At 44.8% G+C, this 21,539-nt stretch overlaps 1 protein-coding gene across 2 annotated transcripts in view; it reads right to left on the bottom strand.

The window, feature by feature from the left end:
* OLFM2 (olfactomedin 2) overlaps positions 1-21,539 on the bottom strand; it is a 551,253-nt gene that overhangs the window by 264,085 nt on the left and 265,629 nt on the right. The window contains exon 1 of one of the 2 annotated variants that reach the window (XM_082255513.1): positions 667-1,004. The exons of the other annotated variant lie outside the window; for it this stretch is intronic. Within the exon in view, the coding sequence (XP_082111639.1) occupies positions 667-795 (129 nt within the window). The 5' untranslated portion in view covers positions 796-1,004. Of the gene's footprint in view, positions 1-666; positions 1,005-21,539 lie in introns of those variants that run through there. 2 annotated transcript variants of the gene reach the window in all.

Raw genomic sequence — 21,539 nt, 5'->3', positions numbered from 1 at the left:
AAGCACATATACATATATATATATATATATGTACTGTATATGTCACCAGCAAATTTAATTGTACAATAACCCTAACGTCATGCTCTTTTAAACATTCCACTCATTGCAATTAAACTATATTATATAAATATATACAAATATATACAAATAGTGACAACACATGTGTCCATAGGCAAGTTCATTATCTATCTTGTATAAATATGCATTAAATCCATGTAACCTAGACCCGGTACGGTGTATGATCAATAATTAAAGCTCACAGTAATGCAGAATATTCACCCAACACAGACATTAAAAGACAATTTCATACCGAAATAAGAAAGGCTAATGATTTTTAAGCTAAAATTGGTCTATTTATGGCTCAGACATTTTACATATATAGGAGCACTGACATTTTAAGGAAATGCTAAATATCTGTGAATTGAATTTCTTAGGTAAATATACAGGTAGAGATAGGGATCTCTAAAGAGATAGAAGGAGATAACAATTCCAACAAATATATCCCAAACAGCGAAAGACTTTTCATCCAGAGATACAAAGCACACACAACGTATCTATAGAGCCTCATCTCCTATTTCTATAGCTAACAGGTGTGACACCGAGTGTTTTCCAACTTTGCTATAGCAGGAATAAAGAGAAATAAGAAAGCTGGGGACAAGAACTCACAATTTTCTCAGAAGTACCAGCTCTGGTGCCGTTGAGACCCACAAGTGATGGCAATGTCTGTGACATCCAGTTGGTGACCATTGCCATAGTGCTGAGCACGGCCCCGATTTTCAATAAGGGGACCGTCATTGTGCCACCGAGGACACCATGCTCATGGGGTTGGCATCTTCACTGCCACCCTCCTCTCCTGGAGCTCATAGGTGGGTGTCCCTCTGTGTATGAGTGCCAAGCTCAGGCAGGCATGGAAATGCCCCTTAGAGGGAGGGGGGATAGCACGGCTGCACTGCAGCTCCTGCCTGTGTCAAACCTGGGTACAGAGTGAAAGGAGGATGAGAGAGGGAGAGAGAGAGAGGGAGAGAGAGAGAGAGAGGGAGAGAGAGAGAGAGAGAGCTGCCCCCTCCTCTCTGCTGCCTCCCTGCTCTGCTTCTCCCTCCCACCCCTCCCTCCTGAGAAGCCACAGGACTGGGAAGACCCAGCCAGAAATACATTCATATCTATCTATCTATCTATCTATCTATCTATCTATCTATCTATCTATCTATCTATCTATCTATCTATCTATCTATCTATCTATCTATCTATCTATCTATCTATCTATCTATCTATCTATCTATCTATCTATCTATCTATCTATCTATCTATCTATCTATCTATCTATCTATCTATCTATCTGATAATGATTTTCTCTAGTTACATCAGTCTACCCACTTAACTGTCTATGTCTCTCATATCCAAGGTTCAAACATCTACCTCTCCCTCCATCCAACACCTATAACTAAATATGTGACTCTTTCTTTCCTTCCTTTCACTTTCTCTCTTTCTCTCTCCTTGCTTCCTTTCTCTTTCTCTCTCGCCTATCTTCCTCTCTCTTTCTCCTTCCTTCCTTCCTTCCTTCCTTCCTTCCTTCCTTCCTTCCTTCCTTCCTTCCTTCCTTCCTTCCTTCCTTCCTTCCTTCCTTCCTTCCTTCCTTCCTTCCTTCCTTCCTTCCTTCCTCTCTCTCTCTTTCTCTGTCTATCTCCTTCGTTCCTCTCTTTCTCTCTCCATTATTCCTCTCTCTTTCTTCCTGTCTCTCTCTTTCCTTCCTTCTCACTTTCTCTCTGTCTCTCTCCTTCCTTCCTTTCTTCCTTGTTTCCATCCTCTCTCTTTCTCTCTCCTCCCTTCCTCTCTCTTTCTCTCTGTCTCTCCTTCCTTCCTTCCTTCCTTCCTTCCTTCCTTCCTTCCTTCCTTCCTTCCTTCCTTCCTTCCTTCCTTCCTTCCTTCCTTACTCTCTCTCTCTTTCTCTGTCTATCTCCTTCGTTCCTCTCTTTCTCTCTCCATTATTCCTCTCTCTTTCTCCCTGTCTCTCTCTTTCCTTCCTTCTCACTTTCTCTCTGTCTCTCTCCTTCCTTCCTTTCTTCCTTGTTTCCATCCTCTCTCTTTCTCTCTCCTCCCTTCCTCTCTCTTTCTCTCTGTCTCTCCTTCCTTCCTTCCTTCCTTCCTTCCTTCCTTCCTTCCTTCCTTCCTTCCTTCCTTCCTTCCTTCCTTCCTTCCTTCCTTCCTTCCTTCCTTCCTTCCTTCCTCTCTCTCTTTTTCTCTGTCTATCTCCTTCGTTCCTCTCTTTCTCTCTCCATTATTCCTCTCTCTTTCTCCCTGTCTCTCTCTTTCCTTCATTCTCACTTTCTCTCTGTCTCTCTCCTTCCTTTCTTCCTTGTTTCCTTCCTCTCTCTTTCTCTCTCCTTCCTTCCTCTCTCTTTCTCTCTGTCTCTCCTTCCTTCCTTCCTTCCTTCCTTCCTTCCTTCCTTCCTTCCTTCCTTCCTTCCTTCCTTCCTTCCTTCCTTCCTTCCTTCCTTCCTTCTCTCTGTCCTTCTTCTTCATTCCTCTCTCTTTCTCTGTGCATGTCTTTCTCCTTCCTTCCTCTCTCTCTCTCTTTCCTTCCTTCTTTTCTCTTTCTCTACATCTCTCTGTCCTTCCTTCCTTCTTTCCTTCCTTCCTCTCTCTGTTTCTCTCCTACCTTCCTTCTTTCCTCTCTTTTTCTCTCTGTCTCTCTCTCTTTCCTTCTTCTCTCTTTCTCTCTGTCTTTCTCCTTCCTTTTTCTCTCCTGTATTACTCTCTCTCTTTCTCCATCTCTCTCTTTCCTTCCTTCCTTTCTCTTTCTCTCCATCTCTCTCCTTCCTTCCTTCCTTCCTTCCTTCCTTCCTTCCTTCCTTCCTTCCTTCCTTCCTTCCTTCTTCCTTCCTTCCTTCCTTCCTTCCTTCCTTCCTTCCTTCCTTCCTTCCTTCCTTCCTTCCTTCCTCCCTTCTTTCCTCTCTTTCTCTCTCTCTCTCCTTCCTTCCTCTCTCTTTCTCTCTGGCTCTCTCCTTCCTTCCTTCTTTACTTTCTTCCTTTCTTCCTTCCTCTTGCTTTTTCTCTCCTTCCTTTGTTCGTTCCTTCCTTTGTTCCTTCCTTCATTCCTTCCTTCCCCTCTGTTTCTCTCTGTCTCTCTCTTTCTTTCTTCTCTCTTTCTCTTTGTCTTTCTCCTTCCTTCCCCTCTCTTTCTCTCTGTCTCTCTCTCTCTTTCGTTCCTTCCTCTCTCTTTCTCTCTGGCTCTCTCCTTCCTTCCTTCCTTCCTTCCTTCCTTCCTTCCTTCCTTCCTTCCTTCCTTCCTTCCTTCCTTCCTTCCTTCCTTCCTTCCTTCCTTCCTTCCTTCCTTCCTTCCTTCCTTCTCCATATTCAAGTATCTTTTAGTCATGGTAGCAGGAAGACACAGCTGTCAGTCTATCCACTTAACTATCTACATTGATCAGCTATAACTTTATGACCACTCACCTTTTGTCCCCTTTTTGCCACCAAAACAGCCCTGACCCATTGAGGCATGGACTCCGCTAAACCTCTGAGGGTATGCTGTGGTATCTGGCACCAAGCCATAGATCAGACTTGTTTTTTGAGGACCTCCCACAGATGCTTGATTGGATTGAGATCTGGAGAATGTGGAGGCCAAGCCAACACCTTAAACTCATTGCTGTGTTCCTCAAAGCATTCTTCAACCATTTTTGAAGTGTGGCTGAAAGAGGCCACTGCTATCAAGGAGTGCATTTTCATGAAGGGGTGTACTTGGTCAGCAACAATGTTTAGGTTAGTGATACATATTAAAGCAACGTTTACCTAGATAAAAAGGATAGCTTGCCACAAAAGTGTGGCAGTATTAAATTGTAAGTCTGTAACCTTGCTCCCCATTTTCATTGGCAAGTTGTACACTTGCAGAGCACTTAAAGCACAAGTTCTAGTTGACACTTTTCCAATTTGTGCAAATTTGCATGGCAAGTCTCTAGCAAGAACAAAGTTGCAGTGATAAGTCTACAGCAAGAGCTCTGCAAGTCTACACCATGAAAATTCAGCCACAGCGACCCCTGTGGTGGGATGACTACAGAACAGCATAACTAAATAAGAACTTGCAGCAGACTTGCAGAATGTTTGCAAAGAAAGTTGATCTGGAGTCATGCAATGCAGTCTTGCTGCAATTGTGCAACCATTTTTGAAGCCTGGCAAGTCTAGCAATAGTTTAGTAAGTCATTTTCAAATATGCAGCACAATTGCTTGCTATCTGGGTGCATGAATAGCAGGATCCAAGGTTTCCCAGCAGAACATTGCCAAACGCTCCACATTGCCTCTGCTGGCTTGGCTTCTTGCCACAGTGCATCCTGGTACCTTCTCTTCCCTTGGTAAGCAGCACACATGCACCTGGCCAGCCACAGAAGTAAAAAGAAAACATGATTCATCATACCGGGACCTTCATCCATTTCTCTTTGGTCCAGTTCTGATGTTCATGTGCCCATTGTAGGCACTTTTGGCTGTGGACACAAGTCACTATGAGTACCCTGACAGCTATGCAGTCCCAGTTCTATCAGAACCAGCATAAAAGTTGTTCCAAAGGCAGAAGGCTTTGTACCTTAATTCATTTTATGTATTAAGGTAACAACCCTTCTGGGTGCAGTTCCCCTCCCAGCCCACCTTATACTTACCTGAGATCCATCTCCATCCAGCGATGTGCATGAAAGCAGTGGCTCTCCTTGGTCTCAATCTTCTCATTGTCTCACACAGCAGTGGGAGCCATTGGCTTCTGCTGCTCTCAATCACAGCCAGTGAGCCAATGAGGAGAGAGCAGGGATGGGGTTGAGCCAGACTTTGTGTGTGAATGGGCAATTTCCATTCACAGGAGGACACCTCAGGAGCGGTCCCATAGCAAGAGGCATGCTATTGGGGGCACTCAGCAAAGGGGAGGGGCCAGGAGCACCAATGGTGGACCTAGAATGAATAGGATCAGGGCTTCTCTGTGCAAAACCAGAGCAGGTAAGTATACCAAGTTTTTTTTTTTTTTTTTTAATCACTTTTTGGAAATTTGAGCTACAGTTGCTCTTTTATTTGATCGGACTACACGGGCCAGCCTTTCCTCTCCATGTGCATCAATGAAACATGGCCACCCATGACCCTGTTGCAGGTTTGCCAGTTTTTCCTTGTTGGACCACTTTTGGTGGGTCCTGACCATTTCAGACCGGGAACATCCCACAACAGCTTCAGTTCTGTTCGTATCGTTTCATCTTCACCCCTTGTCATCCTGTCCCAATTGTCCTCTGTCCATTTCCCATATCCATTGTCTTAAGCAACTTTAAACACACGAAGTGCTGGAATACCCCTATGGGCTCCCAACACTCCGTGTTGAAGACAATTGTCTGTAAATATACTGTTATTATTTATAATTACATATTGTTATGTATTCGTATGTTTTATGTTTTAAATGATTTATGTTCAATATATTGCAAAGTATGTCTAAGAAGATCTATACGTTAGATATATTTGTATACAATTGGTCATGTGACGTTTGTAGCGTCTGGTCGCCTGGGCAACGGCACTCTTCTGCTTGGCGATCGTGGTTGGTTGTCGGCCCTGGCTGACGCCTTGGATTGCTTTGGGTTTCTTTCCCCCGGGGCGAGTACGTGACGCCGTGTCCCAGCCCCTCCCTTCTGGGGCGGGTTGGTGTGTCCAAGATGGCGCGGCCCTCCTTTGGATGTGGTCTGGCCTAATTGGACAGTGCGCGTGCGCGCTCAATGTGCGCGCGCATTTACGGCGCCAGCCTCGGGCGGCGTCATGACGTCATGACGCTCCCGAGGTGGAGCCTCCCCAATATAACGGCGGGATTCAGTGTCTCCCACTGCAGCAGCAGGGACGGGAGATGCTGTTTCCACGAGTACTAGGTATGTGACTGAACCTATTTGGTACGATACTCTGTACCGGCTATTTTTCCATCTCTGGCGATAGGTTACTTTTTCTCTTTGATGAACTAAGTCCCCTGTCTCCCTAGTTTCATGGCAAATTTCTCTATCATACGGTTATACTCTATATGTAATGGCCTATACGCGGTTACATTATACATACAAGGGCCCATATATTTCAGTAAGGCCTTCTACTCTTTTTCTCTATTCACTTATTAATTGAATGCCAACGCCAATCAGTAGTCATTCCTTACTATGTGTACTATTTTATTAACTTATAGCCACGGAGAACGCCATATTGGTACCTTCCCCACTGGCCTTGTTGCGGACCGTTTGTTGTTCCCTTGTTGAGGAACTTGGTCCGATCCCTGCCCTCAGGATATCACTCTATGTGGTCTGGGTAAGACTTTTAATTAATGCTCTTATTTACCATATTGCACAATGGCTAGTTTACCCACAGTTCATTACAACTGCTTAAAGTGGCTATACTTAATACCGTTCATACTTCTTCTCAAATCTAGATTTACTTGATTAACCGCCTTGTTTTTGGTTGGCTCCCGTGCTCGCCCCGGGGGGGACATACCTACCTTGCGGTCCTGATTCCAGGCTTGCTGTGCGGATGATTGCCTTTGTCTCAGGTGTGGTATATCCAGACTCTCTTTCCATGACCAATTAGTTTATAATGCATTGTCTTATTGTAGATGTTATCATAAAAAAGATATATGTACAAAATATGACGTGTATATGATTGTAATCCACATGTTACTTATATTATGTTTTTTCCTCTTAGTTATTGTATGATGTCTTTTTAAACCCTCAACTGCCCCTGAGGAAGCGCCCCCCGCCGCGAAACATGTCGGGCTATATTTCTGGGCACCAGTCATTCCTACACAGATGCTAACCAGGTTAATCCTCTGGCTGGTAATAGGGTCCACAATTCTTTTGGAAAGACCCCTGTGTAGAACGCAATATACTGTAATTGTGCAACTTCAACTGTAATATGCATGTGGCTTCTAAACCAAGCTTTGTTGTGACACTGATTCCTTTGATGAAATACAGTGGATATTTTTAATTGTGTTTTTTTCAATAAAAATTATACCTTTTTACTATATGCTTCTAAACATATATTGTCTCATTGTGGCACCCTATTAAAAAAGTCCCCAACAGACGCCCTCCCCAATTCCCCTTCTTTTATGCAATATTTGGGACGTGATGCTCCTTTTTTATTATAATTTTCATATTAGGGTCTGTTACCCATTTTGTTTGTTCAGTTCTGGAGTTGCTCTGACCCAGTTATCTAGTCATTACAATATGGCCCTTGTCAAAAATGCTCAAATCCTTACATTTTCCCATTTTTCCTGCTTTCATCACACCAACTTCAGAGAGAACATGTTCACTTGTTACCTAATATAACCCACCCACCTTCAGATGCCATTGTCACTAGATAATCAATGTTATTCACTTAACCTGTCAGTGGTCATAAAGTTATGGCTGATTGCTGTCGTTTCTCATATCCAGAGGTCTAAAAGGCTCAGATATCTCTCCCCCTCATATAGCCAAATATATGTATTTCTATATGTCTGTCCTTCTTACTATATATTCATTTTTTATTTTTAGCCATGGAACTAGGATAGCACAAATGGAGAGAGGCCTTTCTCTCTCTGTCCTGCTGTCCATCATATTAATCTGCTTAATTGTCTGTCTGTCTGTCTGTCTGTCCTGCTGTCCATCATATTAATCTGCTTAATTATCTGTCTGTCTGTCCTGCTGTCCATCATATTAATCTGCTTAATTATCTGTCTGTCTGTCCTGCTGTCCATCATATTAATCTGCTTAATTGTCTGTCTGTCTGTCCTGCTGTCCATCATATTAATCTGCTTAATTGTCTGTCTGTCTGTCCTGCTGTCCATCATATTAATCTGCTTAATTGTCTGTCTGTCTCTCTGTCCTGCTGTCCATCATATTAATCTGCTTAATTGTCTGTCTGTCTGTCTGTCCTGCTGTCCATCATATTAATCTGCTTAATTGTCTGTCTGTCTGTCTGTCCTGCTGTCCATCATATTAATCTGCTTAATTGTCTGTCTGTCTGTCTGTCTCTCTGTCCTGCTGTCCATCATATTAATCTGCTTAATTGTCTGTCTGTCTGTCTCTCTGTCCTGCTGTCCATCATATTAATCTGCTTAATTGTCTGTCTGTCTGTCTCTTTGTCCTGCTGTCCATCATATTAATCTGCTCAATTGTCTGTCTGTCTGTCTCTTTGTCCTGCTGTCCATCATATTAATCTGCTCAATTGTCTGTATGTCTGTCTGTCCTGCTGTCCATCATATTAATCTGCTTAATTGTCTGTCTGTCTGTCCTGCTGTCCATCATATTAATCTGCTTAATTGTCTGTCTGTCTGTCTGTCTCTCTGTCCTGCTGTCCATCATATTAATCTGCTTAATTGTCTGTCTGTCTGTCCTGCTGTCCATCATATTAATCTGCTTAATTGTCTGTCTGTCTGTCTGTCCTGCTGTCCATCATATTAATCTGCTTAATTGTCTGTCTGTCTGTCTGTTTGTCTGTCTGTCTGTCTGCCTGTCTGTCCTGCTGTCCATCATATCTATCTATCTATCTATCTATCTATCTATCTATCTATCTATCTATCTATCTATCTATCTATCTATCTATCTATCTATCTATCTATCTATCTATCTATCTATCTATCTATCTATCTATCTATCTATCTATCTATCTATCTATCTATCTATCTATCTATCTATCTATCTATCTATCTATCCTTTCCCTATAACTATACGTAGGAGAGCAAGTACAAATATTCATCCCTTAAAAAATAAATGCAGACATCGTGACCTTAGCTCACTGTAGCCAAGTCAGTAAAAAAAAAATTCTAACCAGTTGTTTAGGGACATAACAGTTTGGATGTAGTCGATGCATTTTTCAGTTCCTAGGTCTATTCATGGGCTTACCATTCAGCACCATGGACAGCTCTATCATTGTGTTAATACAGAGGACAGCTCCCTCTCTAAACATTTTTATTTTTATTTTTTTTTATTTTGTTTTTTTTTGTTTTTCTTTGTTTACTTTATTGTCTAAGTATAGATCTATGTTTGTCCCAAGCATGTTCAAAGCCATTTAGGCTGCATTCACACTTGAGCGTAGCGTTTTCGTGCGTTTTTTTACCGCGATTTTACAGCGATTTTCAGGCGTTTTTTTCAGGCGTTTTTGGAGGCAGGCATTGAAATCTATCAAAAACGCTGGTAATCAGCCCAAAAAGAAGCTCATGTACTTTTTTCAGCTACAGGCGTTTTGCAAAACGCTCAGATGTGAACAGGGGCCATTTAAATGAATGGGGTTTTACTTGTTGGGCGTTTTGGAACGTTTTTTTTTAGCGTTTTTGGAGCTGAAAAACACTCAAAAACGCCCAGGTGTGAATGGAGCCTTACTGTTGACTGTCTCACTACCTCTGCTGGAAGTTTATTCCAAGCATCAACTACCCTTTTCAGTAAAATAATACTTTCTAAGATTAGTCATGAACTTTCCTCCAGTTAGTTTGAGGTTATGTCCCCGTGTTCTTGATTTTGGTTTCATATTAAAGAAACTTCCTTCCTGAACCTGATTCACCTCCTTGATATATTAAAAAGGTTTCAACATGACTGCTATTGAAAAACGAATGGCTATGTGAAAGCCATAGGGAGCAAACTAAACAATGACCAGCTGGGAAACACACACCCCCATCCCAATAATATAGATGGTAAAGGCAAATTGGGACACCAGCCTGTAAAGCAAGCGTCTGACAACATGGAACATTTTGGGCAGCTTATACATGCGTTTGCAAATGTGTGTTAACTAAACCCCTGATTTTAACCTATTAGGTTAGACAGGTTTATTTGGTTTGTCAGCAGACTGGTGGGTAAGTATAGCAAACTAAGGGCGGGTTGGTTTCCACACACACACACCTTCTTTAATCCCCTTTTTCTCTTCAGTTCTGTTGTATACAGGGATGGAGACGCTGAGCAGTGCTCGCCGGTGTCTCATCTAAAGTCCCAAAACTGCCCAAAATTTGTTAATATTTTCTTTGTCATGTGACAGTGATCAGACTTAGCTGTTGGCTGTAGATCTGAGAACTGTCACTGGGGAGGAGGTCACATATTACTCTATAGCTGGTGCTAGATATTGTCCCTGGCTGTGGGGGTGGAAGGAGTGGTCGGGGATAACTGGTAAAGCGAGTATAGGGGAGTCACAGCCCTGATTACCAACCTGTAGCCCCGGGGGCCACATGTGGCCCTTTGACATATGATGTGCGGCCCTCAGCAGTTTGTACAAGGAACACTGATTAGGGTAACAGCATCGAGCTGTACTAGCCTCATGTAACATGTTCCCTGTTTTATATTGTTTTCTGCAGCATACCCCAGCTATTAATTTCCCCCATTAGGTCTGCAGTTTATGGCAGTCCTCTCAAGCATTGCATATATTAACTACTTTCTGCCCACGCTATAGCCGAAAGATGGCTACAGCGTGGACCTTAATTGCCGGGAGGGCGTACATTAACGCCCTCCCGTGCACGAACGGCCTGTGCGCTCCCTGCGCTCTGTGATCAGCGAGTCCATATCAGATCGGAGTAAGGGGGTGGTCCTGCCCCCTTACCACGTGATCAGCTGTCAGCCAATGACAGCTGATCATGTGAAGTAAACAGCAGTGGGTGACTGTTTTTTTATTCTCACACTGTCAGTGTGAGGAGAAAAAAACGATCGCCGGCTGCTGTCAGAGGGACATTGGTCCCGAAGAGGAGAGGGCAAATTTTGCCCACAAGTGCCCACCAGTGTCCCACACCAGTTCCCACCAGTGCCACCTACCAGTGCCCACCAGCGCCACCTACCAGTGCCATCTGCCAGTGCCCACTAGTGCCACCTACTAGTGTTCACCAGCGCCACCTACCAGTGTCACCTATCAGTGCCAATCAGTGCCACACCATAAGTGTCACCTACCAGTGCCTATCATTGCCCATCAGTGCCACCCATCAGTGCCACCTATTAGTGCCCATCAGTGCCCATGAGTGCTGCATATTAGTGCCTTTCAGCGCCTCCTACCAATGCCCTTCAGTGCTGCCCATCAGTGCCCATTGGTGCCACCCATCAGTGCCACCTGTCAGTGCTGCCAAATCAATGCCGCCTTATCAGTGCCGCCTTATCAGTGCCACCTTATCAGTGCCGATCAGTGCCACCTTATCAGTATTCATCAGTGTCGCCTATCAGTGCCCACCAGTGCAGCCTATCAGTGCCCAACTGTGCAGCCTATCAGTGCCTATCGGGGCCCATCAGTGCCGCCTCATCAGCACACATCAATGAAGGAGAAAAATTACCTGTTTGCAAAATTTTATAACAAACTATAAAAAAACTGTTTGTTTTTTTTTTTTTCAAAAATGTTGGTCTTTTTTTTGTTTGTTCAGCAAAAAATAAAAACCCTAGTAGTGATTAAATACCACCAAAAGAAAGCTCTATTTGTTTAAAAAAAATGCTAAAATTTAATTTGGGTACAGTGTTGCATGACCGCGCAATTGTCATTCAAAGTGCGCCAGCGCTGAAAGCTGAGAATTGGCCTGGGCTGGAAGGGGGTTTAGGTGCCCTGTAGGCAAGTGGTTAAACAATATGTGCAGCCCTTTGGTGATGTCAGGGGCCATATATGAAGCCCCTTTTAGATCATAAGTTGACAAGCACTGGGTCAGGGTCTCCTTTGAATAGACACACACTTTGTCTGCATGTGTGAGGTGACACTGTCTCTTTAAAACCCAACACCCGGCAACTAAAAAAGTATCCCTTGCAGTTGGGTTGTGCCTGCATTATAAGCATTGTTTGTTTGGATCTAGGAGAAGAATAAAAGTAGGTTTAGTTACTTGTTCTTCTGCTCCTCCCCACAGCTTCCCCACAGCTAGACCCGTCCCTGCAGCTTCTTCCCCCCCCCCCCCCCACACTCCGGTGCTCTAGGGTCCTGAGGTCATTAAGACCAAAGCTGGAAGGACAGCCCAAGTGCCGTCCGCTGGGGAAGCAGAGGATCAGGTAAATAAAACTGTTTCTCTTCTCCCCTAAATATTTTTTTCAGTTGCCTGGAGTTGGACTTTAAGCACATTATACAAAAAAAAAGAATAAATCGGCTGTAAGAACCGTGTTCTCGTTGTGCGTTTTGTTTTTGGATGTGCCGTTTCTCAGAAAAGATAATGATCCGCATCAGATTTCAGCCCTCTATATCTCCACAATGCTGCTTGAGACAACAGGATTTCCGTGTCTGCACAATATCGCGGTGATCTAATTCTGGATACATGCAGACCGTGAAATCTCAGCAAAAGTAGACCCGCCTGAATTTAGCAACAGCAATCTGTGTAGCAGTGCTAGAGATTCAAATGACAGCACAGGGATTCCTGGAGCTCACATTATTTATAAATTGGACGTAAACTGGTATTCTGTAGGATGATTTGTGTCTTTACTGATCTTCTCGGTCTCGGCTTCTTTAAAGTGAGCCTGCGCTTTGCGTATTTTAAAGCAAACCTAAGGCAAAGCTACAGGTCCACTTCAATGGCAACCCACTCTCCTCCCCCCCCCCCCCCACAAAACCTCCCTATAACCATCTTCCCTTCACTACCCAGCCTTTCTGTTCAGCCATGGGAGTGAAGGCAATCACTGTGTAAGATTTAGAGCCGGTTCACACTGAGGCGACACGACTCCTTACTACTTTTGGGGCGACTTGTGCATTACCATGCACCACGACTTCGGAGTGACTTGCAAGGACTTCACATAATGGAAGTCTATGCAAGTCGCTCCGAGGTCACCCCAAAGTAGTACAGGACCCTTTTTCTAAGTTGGAGCGACTTGTGTCGCTCCTATTAGAACGGGTCCTGTAGCGGTCAATGGACCGCGAGGGAGCGCGACTTGTCAGGCTGACAAGTCGCCTGACAAGTCGCGCTAGTGTGAACCGACTCTTAAAAGAGAGTTATGAGAATAAAAAAAACAAACATTCACACTCACTTAGCTGTCCCTTGCCGGCTCTACGCCAAGAACAAAATGATCAGAGACTGCTGATCGCTCAGTTTTCAGTTTCATGGTGGCTGTCAGTCACCGGCTCTCTGCTCTGCCCCTCCAGTGCTCATTGTAGTGCCAGACTATGGAGGGGCGGGAGTGGCTGGCTCAGGCTCCTAGCGACATGCTGAGAGGCTGACCCAGCTGCTGGTCAGGCATCTGGGTGAATCCTGACATGGTTGTCAGGATCCCTGCAGATCCTGGACTGGCTCTTTGATGGCTCTGTGGTTGAATATGAGTCACAAGAGAGCAGATCTAAGTGCACTCCAGTGACCCAAAAAAGAGGTAGGGCCAAAAGAGCTTTGGCCTTACTACTCCTTTATGTCAGTGTGTTTGGAGCTCATGCAGAGCAATTTACTCAGGGGCGTAACTACAGGGGTTGCAATTGCAACCGGGCCCCATGCTCCAGGGGGCCTGTGCGGCTCCCCTGTACACCTGTATAGGAGGGGGGGGGGCAGGGGCAGCATGTAGAGAAATCACTGTCCTCCTTTTTCGTCCTGTAGCTGCAGGAGGAAAATGGAAGAAATGGAGATTCCTCTGTATGCTGCCCCCCGCCACTCCTCCTATCCAGTTCACTTGTGTTCTGCTGTCTCTGGGCCCCTGTGTGCTCCCCTGGTCCCAACTCCCCCTACTGTGCTGCCCCCCCCCCTCCCCCACTGTGCTCCCTTTCCTCTCTTGCCGGCTGCTGCAGGGGATGTGGTGGCAGGAAGGGGGCCCACTGCAGAACTAGTGAAAGGGTCCCACTGCGGGACTGTAATAAAGGGCCCCACAATGAGATTAAAGGGCCCCAGGATCAGTGGGAAGAGTCCTAGGCTTAAAGGGAAGGGCTCCGGCTAGGGGTCCAGGGGGCCCTTCATGGTTTCTTGCACCGGGGCCCTGAAGGTTCTAGTTACGCCTCTGAATTTACTATCTCCTTTTCCCCAATACAACCGCACTGGGGAGGGGGGGTGGGATGAGTCACATATTCCCCTATAATAGGAAAATGAAGCAGTAGGTAATCAAAGTGAAGATGAGTATATGCAACAAAAGAGAGGGTGGAGTGGACATTTAAAGCCATGATCTAAACCAAGCTTTTTTCATTTTAGTTTTGGATAGATTGGGGAAGAAAAAACATTTCTGTCAAATTGTAGTTCTGTTTGTGACCCCATTAGTGAAGATATAATTAACTTCCTATCTGTGTTAGCAGGACAAGAATTGAGGACAGCTCAGTGGGGCTGGAAGACATAGGCAGTGATAATTCCCCATGGGAAAAGGACATGAGGGGAGTTCCTCCCAATGGGCATACACATTACAAAGAAACACGCAACAGAATTTTGAATTCCCAAATCTGCCCTAAACATATTTAGGGTGCATTGGCAAAGCAAAGGTTCAATTTTCTAGCAAAAAATGCTGATATTAAAATGTATGTGAGAAATGGCAAAATTGTCCTGTATAGCAAGTGGTTAGATAAACCTGTCACATACACTACAGTATTAAAGTTAACAGACATCCAAATAGCACAGTTCTGCCACTTTAAAAAAAAAAAAACTATAAGTTGGTAGAAGAATGATCTTCATGCCTACAGGATACTCTAAGAAGAACTAAATCCTCCGCAGGTCACTGGAACTCTAGCCATAGTGTTGAAGTGTACTTGCCCTCTAGTGGAGTCTTTCTCAATCTTTTTACCCCAGGGTAACCCTTGAAATAATCTTCGGGTCTCAGGGAACCTCTACTAAAATTAATTTATTGGGGGTAATAGGGAAGAATGCCCCTTACTTTGGTGTTCAGTGGACAGAATGCCCCTTTACAATGGAGGTAAGAATACCATCCTTACAAACACCAAAAAGATGATTGGTATAATGCCGCTTGCTCTTCCAAGTGGATCTAAAATTATGTAGGCACCATAAATAATACCCTTTTAACCCCAAGGGAAATCTTAAAATAATGTTTAGGTCTTTGAGAACCTTGCTTAAATCAATTAATTGGGGGTCATTGGGAGGGATGCTTCTTACATTGGTGGCCAGTAGGAATAATGCCATCCTTATAGTGGTGGTCAGAATTCTACTCTTACAGAAAGCAAACAAGATAATTGGTGTCATGCCACTGGCTCTTCCAAGTGGTCCTGGATGGGGAACTATGTAGGCACCATCAGATGAGAGGTCAATCAGCCACAGCTCAAGGAACCCCCAACAACCACCAGAGGAACCGTAGGGTTCCACATAACCCTGGTTGAGAATGGCTGCTCTAGTGTGCTCCCCTCCAGATGGGTCATCTGCACTCCTCCTAATCATGGTTACCCTTGGTTCTCTTATTCTGGGTCCACTGTCTTCCAGGTCAACCATTGAGCAGCTACCGATGATGTAACTCCCACACATGCATGCTTGAGTTACATCATCCCAGGACCCAACTCAATACTCGGCACCTTAAAGATTCCAGGAGTGTGCCCGAAGTGTATAATATAATAATAATACAAATGAATAGCAGACAGGTAGCACAATTTTTGGCAGAATTCACTTATATCATCAATTTTTTTTTTTTTTTTTAAGGACAAGTTCAGTATTTTGCAAAGAAACCCAGTCCCCTCCCTAAGTCCAAAAATACACTATGCTAAAGCAGCCCTCCTACAGCAACAGGTGCATGCTTATCTTCTCTGGCATAGGGCTACCCGTGCCTGCATACTAACAGAAGCAATGTCCTATTCAACTCCATGGGATATTTTTGAGCAGCCGTGGGCAAGCTAACACTAGAGTTTTACCAGCTGAAATGTAGACGACGCAGGGGGCCACCAATGTCAGAGGAGGTAAGTAGGCCTCTTGGCTTACTTTTGTTCCTCTTCTAGTATGTTGTGTGTATACCTATCACTAAAAAATGATGGAACATGTTAGGGCTACCCTAAGGGGCAATAATAAATGCCCCCAACTATCAAAAGTATTTCATATCTCTTTCTGTAATTTTTACATTAGTTGGAAAATCTCCATGTGACGTAACCACCTTTTCACACATCTTAAGACAATAGAAGAGAAGTGTTAACCATGCATGTGCCATCGTTAGTCCATAACATAATTGGTGCAGGTCCGGGTGCTACAATCAACAGGCAGATGTCCCCTTTAATGTAAGGCAGACACCTGCCTGTCTTTTGCTAGCTTTAATCATTCCCTCTGCACAATACGTGATTAATGTATTGCAACATGTAAGCCCATTCCAGATAAGAGGAATCCATGTCGCTTAATCCTATTGATTTTCTCAAGGCTCTAAACCTAGAAAATAGGCTCAGCCTTGTGGCCTTGTTACGGAGAATTTTAGCAAGATTCAAGTTCAGATGAATCTTCTCAATCCTTTTAAGTGAAATAGAAACTATTTTTGTGATAAAGGTTGCTAGATTACCAGCTGAGCACAACATTTGTAGAGGTTCAATATTGTTTTTGGCTGAAGTTTTTTATTAATAACATTTTATTAATGACATATACTATTTATAGATGTATATATATAGATATATATATATATATATTGTACATTCCTGTATACTGCATATATATATATATATATATATATATATATATATATATATATATATAGTGCATATCTTTTCCCTCCTAATAAGTATATCACAGGCTTTTATTGCCACAGTTTGGAGACCATTATCAGCCAATGGTCTCCAAACTGTGGCCCTTTGCTTGCCTTTATCAGGCTCATGGGACACTATCATCCCACTGATACAGGGTACTGTTTCTTCTACACCAACAAGGTATAATTTTTTTCACTTATACCAACAATAGGGTACTATTCCTACAACTCTCCCCAACAATGGGGCACTATTTCTCCCACTGACACCAATGAGGGGGACACTATCCCTCCCACTGACACCAATGAGGTAACACTATCCCTCCCACTGACACCAACTGCAGGGCCCTATTCTTCCCACTGACACCAATGACAGGGCACTATTTCTTCCCCTAATACCAACAATGGGGCAATATTCTTCCCACTAATACCAATGATGGAGACAACAGGGCAATATTCCTCCCACTAATACCAGCGATGGGGCATTCTTTATCCCTCAAAGTCTGAAGGACAGTAAACTGGCCCTTTGTTCAGAAAGTTTGGAGACCCCTGCTCTAAACTATAGGGATTTTGGTTATGTCCTGGCAAACCTAATTATGGAAGCAAACCCATGATAGCATTATCAGGTTGAGTCCATCCTTGGATCTACACAATGCAGTACAAATGTACACAATGTAATTGCAGTCCAATTGGCAGCCTGTGTCTTCGTAGGAATGACACTCCATGTTTGGCAGTGCCGCTTTAACAGTTTTGACAGTGCTCTGCAGGAAGATCAAGTGCAGGTAGGAGGCTGTGATGTGGTGGAAGAAGCCCCGCAGAGAACTGTCTCCATCCACAGCCTACCATGACCTCTTTATAGACCAGCTTTTCTTAGCCTTTTTTTAGAGGAACTCCTGATATAACTGTTACATTTCAGGGAATCCCTGCTAAGATAAGTCTATTGGCGTTAGTTAGGAAAATCCCCCTTACATTGATTTTTGGTGGCAAAAATGCCCCCCTTACAGTGAAGGTTAGAAAGACACCCTTACAGACTTTGTTTATGGATCAGTGGTGTCATCTACTGGCTCTGCCTAGTGGTGATGGAACTGTATCTATGCACCACCATCAGATGGGAGGTCCTTTGGCAACAGCTCAAGGAACCCCTAGCAACCTCTTGAGCTTTAATATACTTTCAAAAGTCATTTTCAATGCTTTTGAAACTGCAGTTTTAATTAAAATAATTCTGGCCGATCCTGCTTGGAAGGTCCTTGTTCAAGCGCTTCCTGCTATAGGGTAGCAAAGCTTTGTACGTTTCTTCCAATTGTGCATTGTGTTGTCACCCTGTCACATCCGATGGTGACTACAAGTGACCATTTGAACACACATAGACATGAGCCATTATTGTCACCATTAGGAAACCCACCCTGAGAAATGCCATGCAGCAAATAACAGAGTACATCTAAAAAGGAAGTGACTGCAAATGGTCTTCATGAGATCGTCAGCAATGAGGTACAACAAAGGATGAAATAAAGGTGAAAACAAGTAATGAAATCAATTAATCTTTCTTGGAAGAGCAATCCTAGAGGCTAAAAAGCTGCTGGATTGATTTTACATGTGGCGGCCTTCCCAGGCTCTCCCATCCTACCGAGGAACTTAGGCTGGCCATAGAGCTAATCAGGGACTGTAACATCTCTGATCATCTCTATGGTCTAAAAAACCGGATGCGATGAGTATTTCGTCACTTTGGTTTCACCAGCTGTACACAACCATTAGTAGTTCGTAAAAAGCATCGGGTCATACTGATCTTGTCAGTCCGTGCCGGCCGCTCCGAGGTCGCGGTGCGAGCAGCGCGCCGCGACCTGTGTGGTCGACTGGGGAAGTCGGATCGCCCCAGTGTGAACGGGGCCTAAAGGTACAGTTTAAAAATAGAAAAATAAAGTAAATAATAAAATAAAAAAGTGAAAACGTCTCCCCCGACCTGTGCGAATGCACGGTTGGTCCCATGTTGTACATAAACAGCAATCGCACTACACATGTGAGGTATCCCCGCGAATGTCAGATCAAGAACAATAATTCTAGCAGCAGACCTCCTGTGTAAATGTAAAGTGGTAACCTGTAAAGTCTATGAAAGTGTCGCCTATGGATAACATAATTTACTTGGCTTGTCGCCTTTTCACAGGCGATGCGCAATGTACATCATCTTTTATAGTCAGGGCCGGCGCTACCAGTAAGGCGACTAAGGCAGCTGCCTAGGGCGCAGCTTAACAGGGGGCGCCGCCATTCTGCACCCCGAATCAGTAGTGGACCGGCCGGTGTGGCACTCCTCATGCTGTGCCGCCTGAGCGCTACAGCAAGCGAGCCCCAGGCAGCACACACCACTTGTCTAGAGCGCACATTAGAATAGTCGGGGGCCGGGGCGCCAGAAGTGCCCTCCATAGAATCCTGGGGATCCAGCTCGGCGCTCACTGCCCTCCGGTCTCCGCCCCTCCAGCTGATTTCTGCTTGAAGAAGATCAGGAGCCGATCTCCAATCACACTCAGGGAGCTGGGCTTGTGCCTCTCCAGACGCCCCCCCCCCTCTGCTCCGTGTTCAACTTCTGGCAGAAGCAGATTGCTGGACACCGGACAGTCTCCCATCCCCCATCACATGCCGAGGACAGCATGCAAGGTGAGATGATGTGTGTCCCGTCCTCTCCCACCCCTCACACAGACAACACAGTACACTCCCCCACCCGGACACTGGCCTCACTCTTCATACATGGGGGGCTGCATTGTATGATATTGGGGGGGGGGGCTGTATTGTATGATATGGAGGGGGCTGCCTGCATTGTATCATGGGGGGGGGGGCTGTATTGTATGATATAGAGGGGGCTGCCTGCATTGTATCATGGAGGGGGGGGGCTGTATTGTATGATATGGAGGGGGCTGCCTGCATTGTATCATGGGGGGGGCTGTATTGTATGATATGGAGGGGGCTGCCTGCATTGTATCATGGAGGGGGGGGGGCTGTATTGTATGATATGGAGGGGGCTGCCTGCATTGTATCATGGGGGGGGGCTGTATTGTATGATATAGAGGGGGCTGCCTGCATTGTATCATGGAGGGGGGGGGCTGTATTGTATGATATGGAGGGGGCTGCCTGCATTGTATCATGGGGGGGGGCTGTATTGTATGATATAGAGGGGGCTGCCTGCATTGTATCATGGAGGGGGGGGGCTGTATTGTATGATATGGAGGGGGCTGCCTGCATTGTATCATGGGGGGGGGGGCTGTATTGTATGATATAGAGGGGGCTGCCTGCATTGTATCATGGAGGGGGGGGCTGTATTGTATGATATGGAGGGGGCTGCCTGCATTGTATCATGGGGGGGGGGCTGTATTGTATGATATAGAGGGGGCTGCCTGCATTGTATCATGGGGGGGGGGCTGTATTGTATGATATGGAGGGGGCTGCCTGCATTGTATCATGGGGGGGGGCTGTATTGTATGATATGGAGGGGGCTGCCTGCATTGTATCATGGGGGGGGGGGCTGTATTGTATGATATGGAGGGGGCTGCCTGCATTGTGTCATGGGGGGGGGCTGTATTGTATGATATGGAGGGGGCTGCCTGCATTGTATCATGGGGGGGGCTGTATTGTATGATATGGAGGGGGCTGCCTGCATTGTATCATGGGGGGGCTGCATTGTATCATATGGAGGGGGCTGCATTGTATCATATGGAGGGGGCTGCATTGTATCATATGGAGGGGGCTGCATTGTATCATATGGAGGGGGCTGCATTGTATCATAGCAGCCCCCTCTATATCATACAATACAGCCCCCCCCCATGATACAATGCAGCCCCCTCCATATGATACAATGCAGCCCCTTCCATATCATACAATACAGCCCCCTCCATATGATACAATGCAGCCCCTTCCATATCATACAATGCAGCCCCCTCCATATCATACAATGCAGCCCCCTCCATATCATACAATGCAGCCCCTTCCATATATCATATGGAGGGGGCTGCATTGTATCATATTGAAGGGGCTGCATTGTATCATGGGGGGGCTGTATTGTATGATATGGAGGGGCTGTATTGTATGATATGGGGAGGTTGTTTTGTGTAGGCTGTATTGTGTGATATGGGAGGTGTGCTGTATTATATGGGGGGGGGGGCTGTATTGTGTGATATGGGGGGGCTGTGTATAATGGACAGTGTCCCCGTCTACCCAAATGCTGACCTCGTCTGACTGATGGTGATCTGTGATTGGCTGTCTCCATGACCTTATTCACATGGATGGCGGTGAAGCTGCATTATTACCAACCACCAACCGGGAGGAGAAGCTGAGGTTGGTGGGGACTGTACACAGGTCACAGCAGAAATTACCCCCCATCAGTGTTCCTTTAAACTGCTTCCCACCTCACTACATCAACCACTGCGCTCACACTTGCGTAATGCAGAGATCTTCTGGCTCTTGGCTGATGTAGTGAAGGTAGGTCATATGGGGGGGGGGGGGGGGCGGCAATTTTTATTTTGCCTAGGGCGGCAAAAATCCTTGCACCGGCCCTGTTTATAGTTTACCAAACGATTGGGCAATATATTGTGTTTTTGTAAATTCAAATTCAATGTATTTCTTTCGAAATAATTGTGTTTAAAAAAAAAACATTAAAAAAATGCAACACCCACCATTTTATTATCTAGGGGCTCTGCTTAAAAAATATATATATATATATATCATGTTTAGGAGTTCAAGTAATTTTCAAGCAAAAAATACTGGTTCTAAAATTGAAAAAGGCCTGGTCTTCAAGTGGTAAACCCTTCAAATTTACTTGCCACAACAAACATTTTAAATTTGTATTATTGTACTCATAAGATGCTTTTTTGTAAACATTTTACAGACAACCTCAAATAGCCTGCTCTTATTACTGACATTGCATACATCTGGACAGCTGGCAGCTCTGATAGGTAGAAGCCTATGCACTAATGTTAATCGCCTGAAGGAGAAGTATTGTAGCATCAAAGAAGAGGAAAGGAGGTAAAATGAGGTGAAATGTTGGATAGTTTTCAACGG

Source organism: Pelophylax lessonae, assembly GCF_965119305.1.
Source record: "Pelophylax lessonae genome assembly, chromosome: 4".
Taxonomy (NCBI): domain Eukaryota; kingdom Metazoa; phylum Chordata; class Amphibia; order Anura; family Ranidae; genus Pelophylax; species Pelophylax lessonae.
The sequence above is the reverse complement of the archived record's forward strand: the minus strand, read 5'-3'. Positions and strand labels throughout refer to the sequence as shown.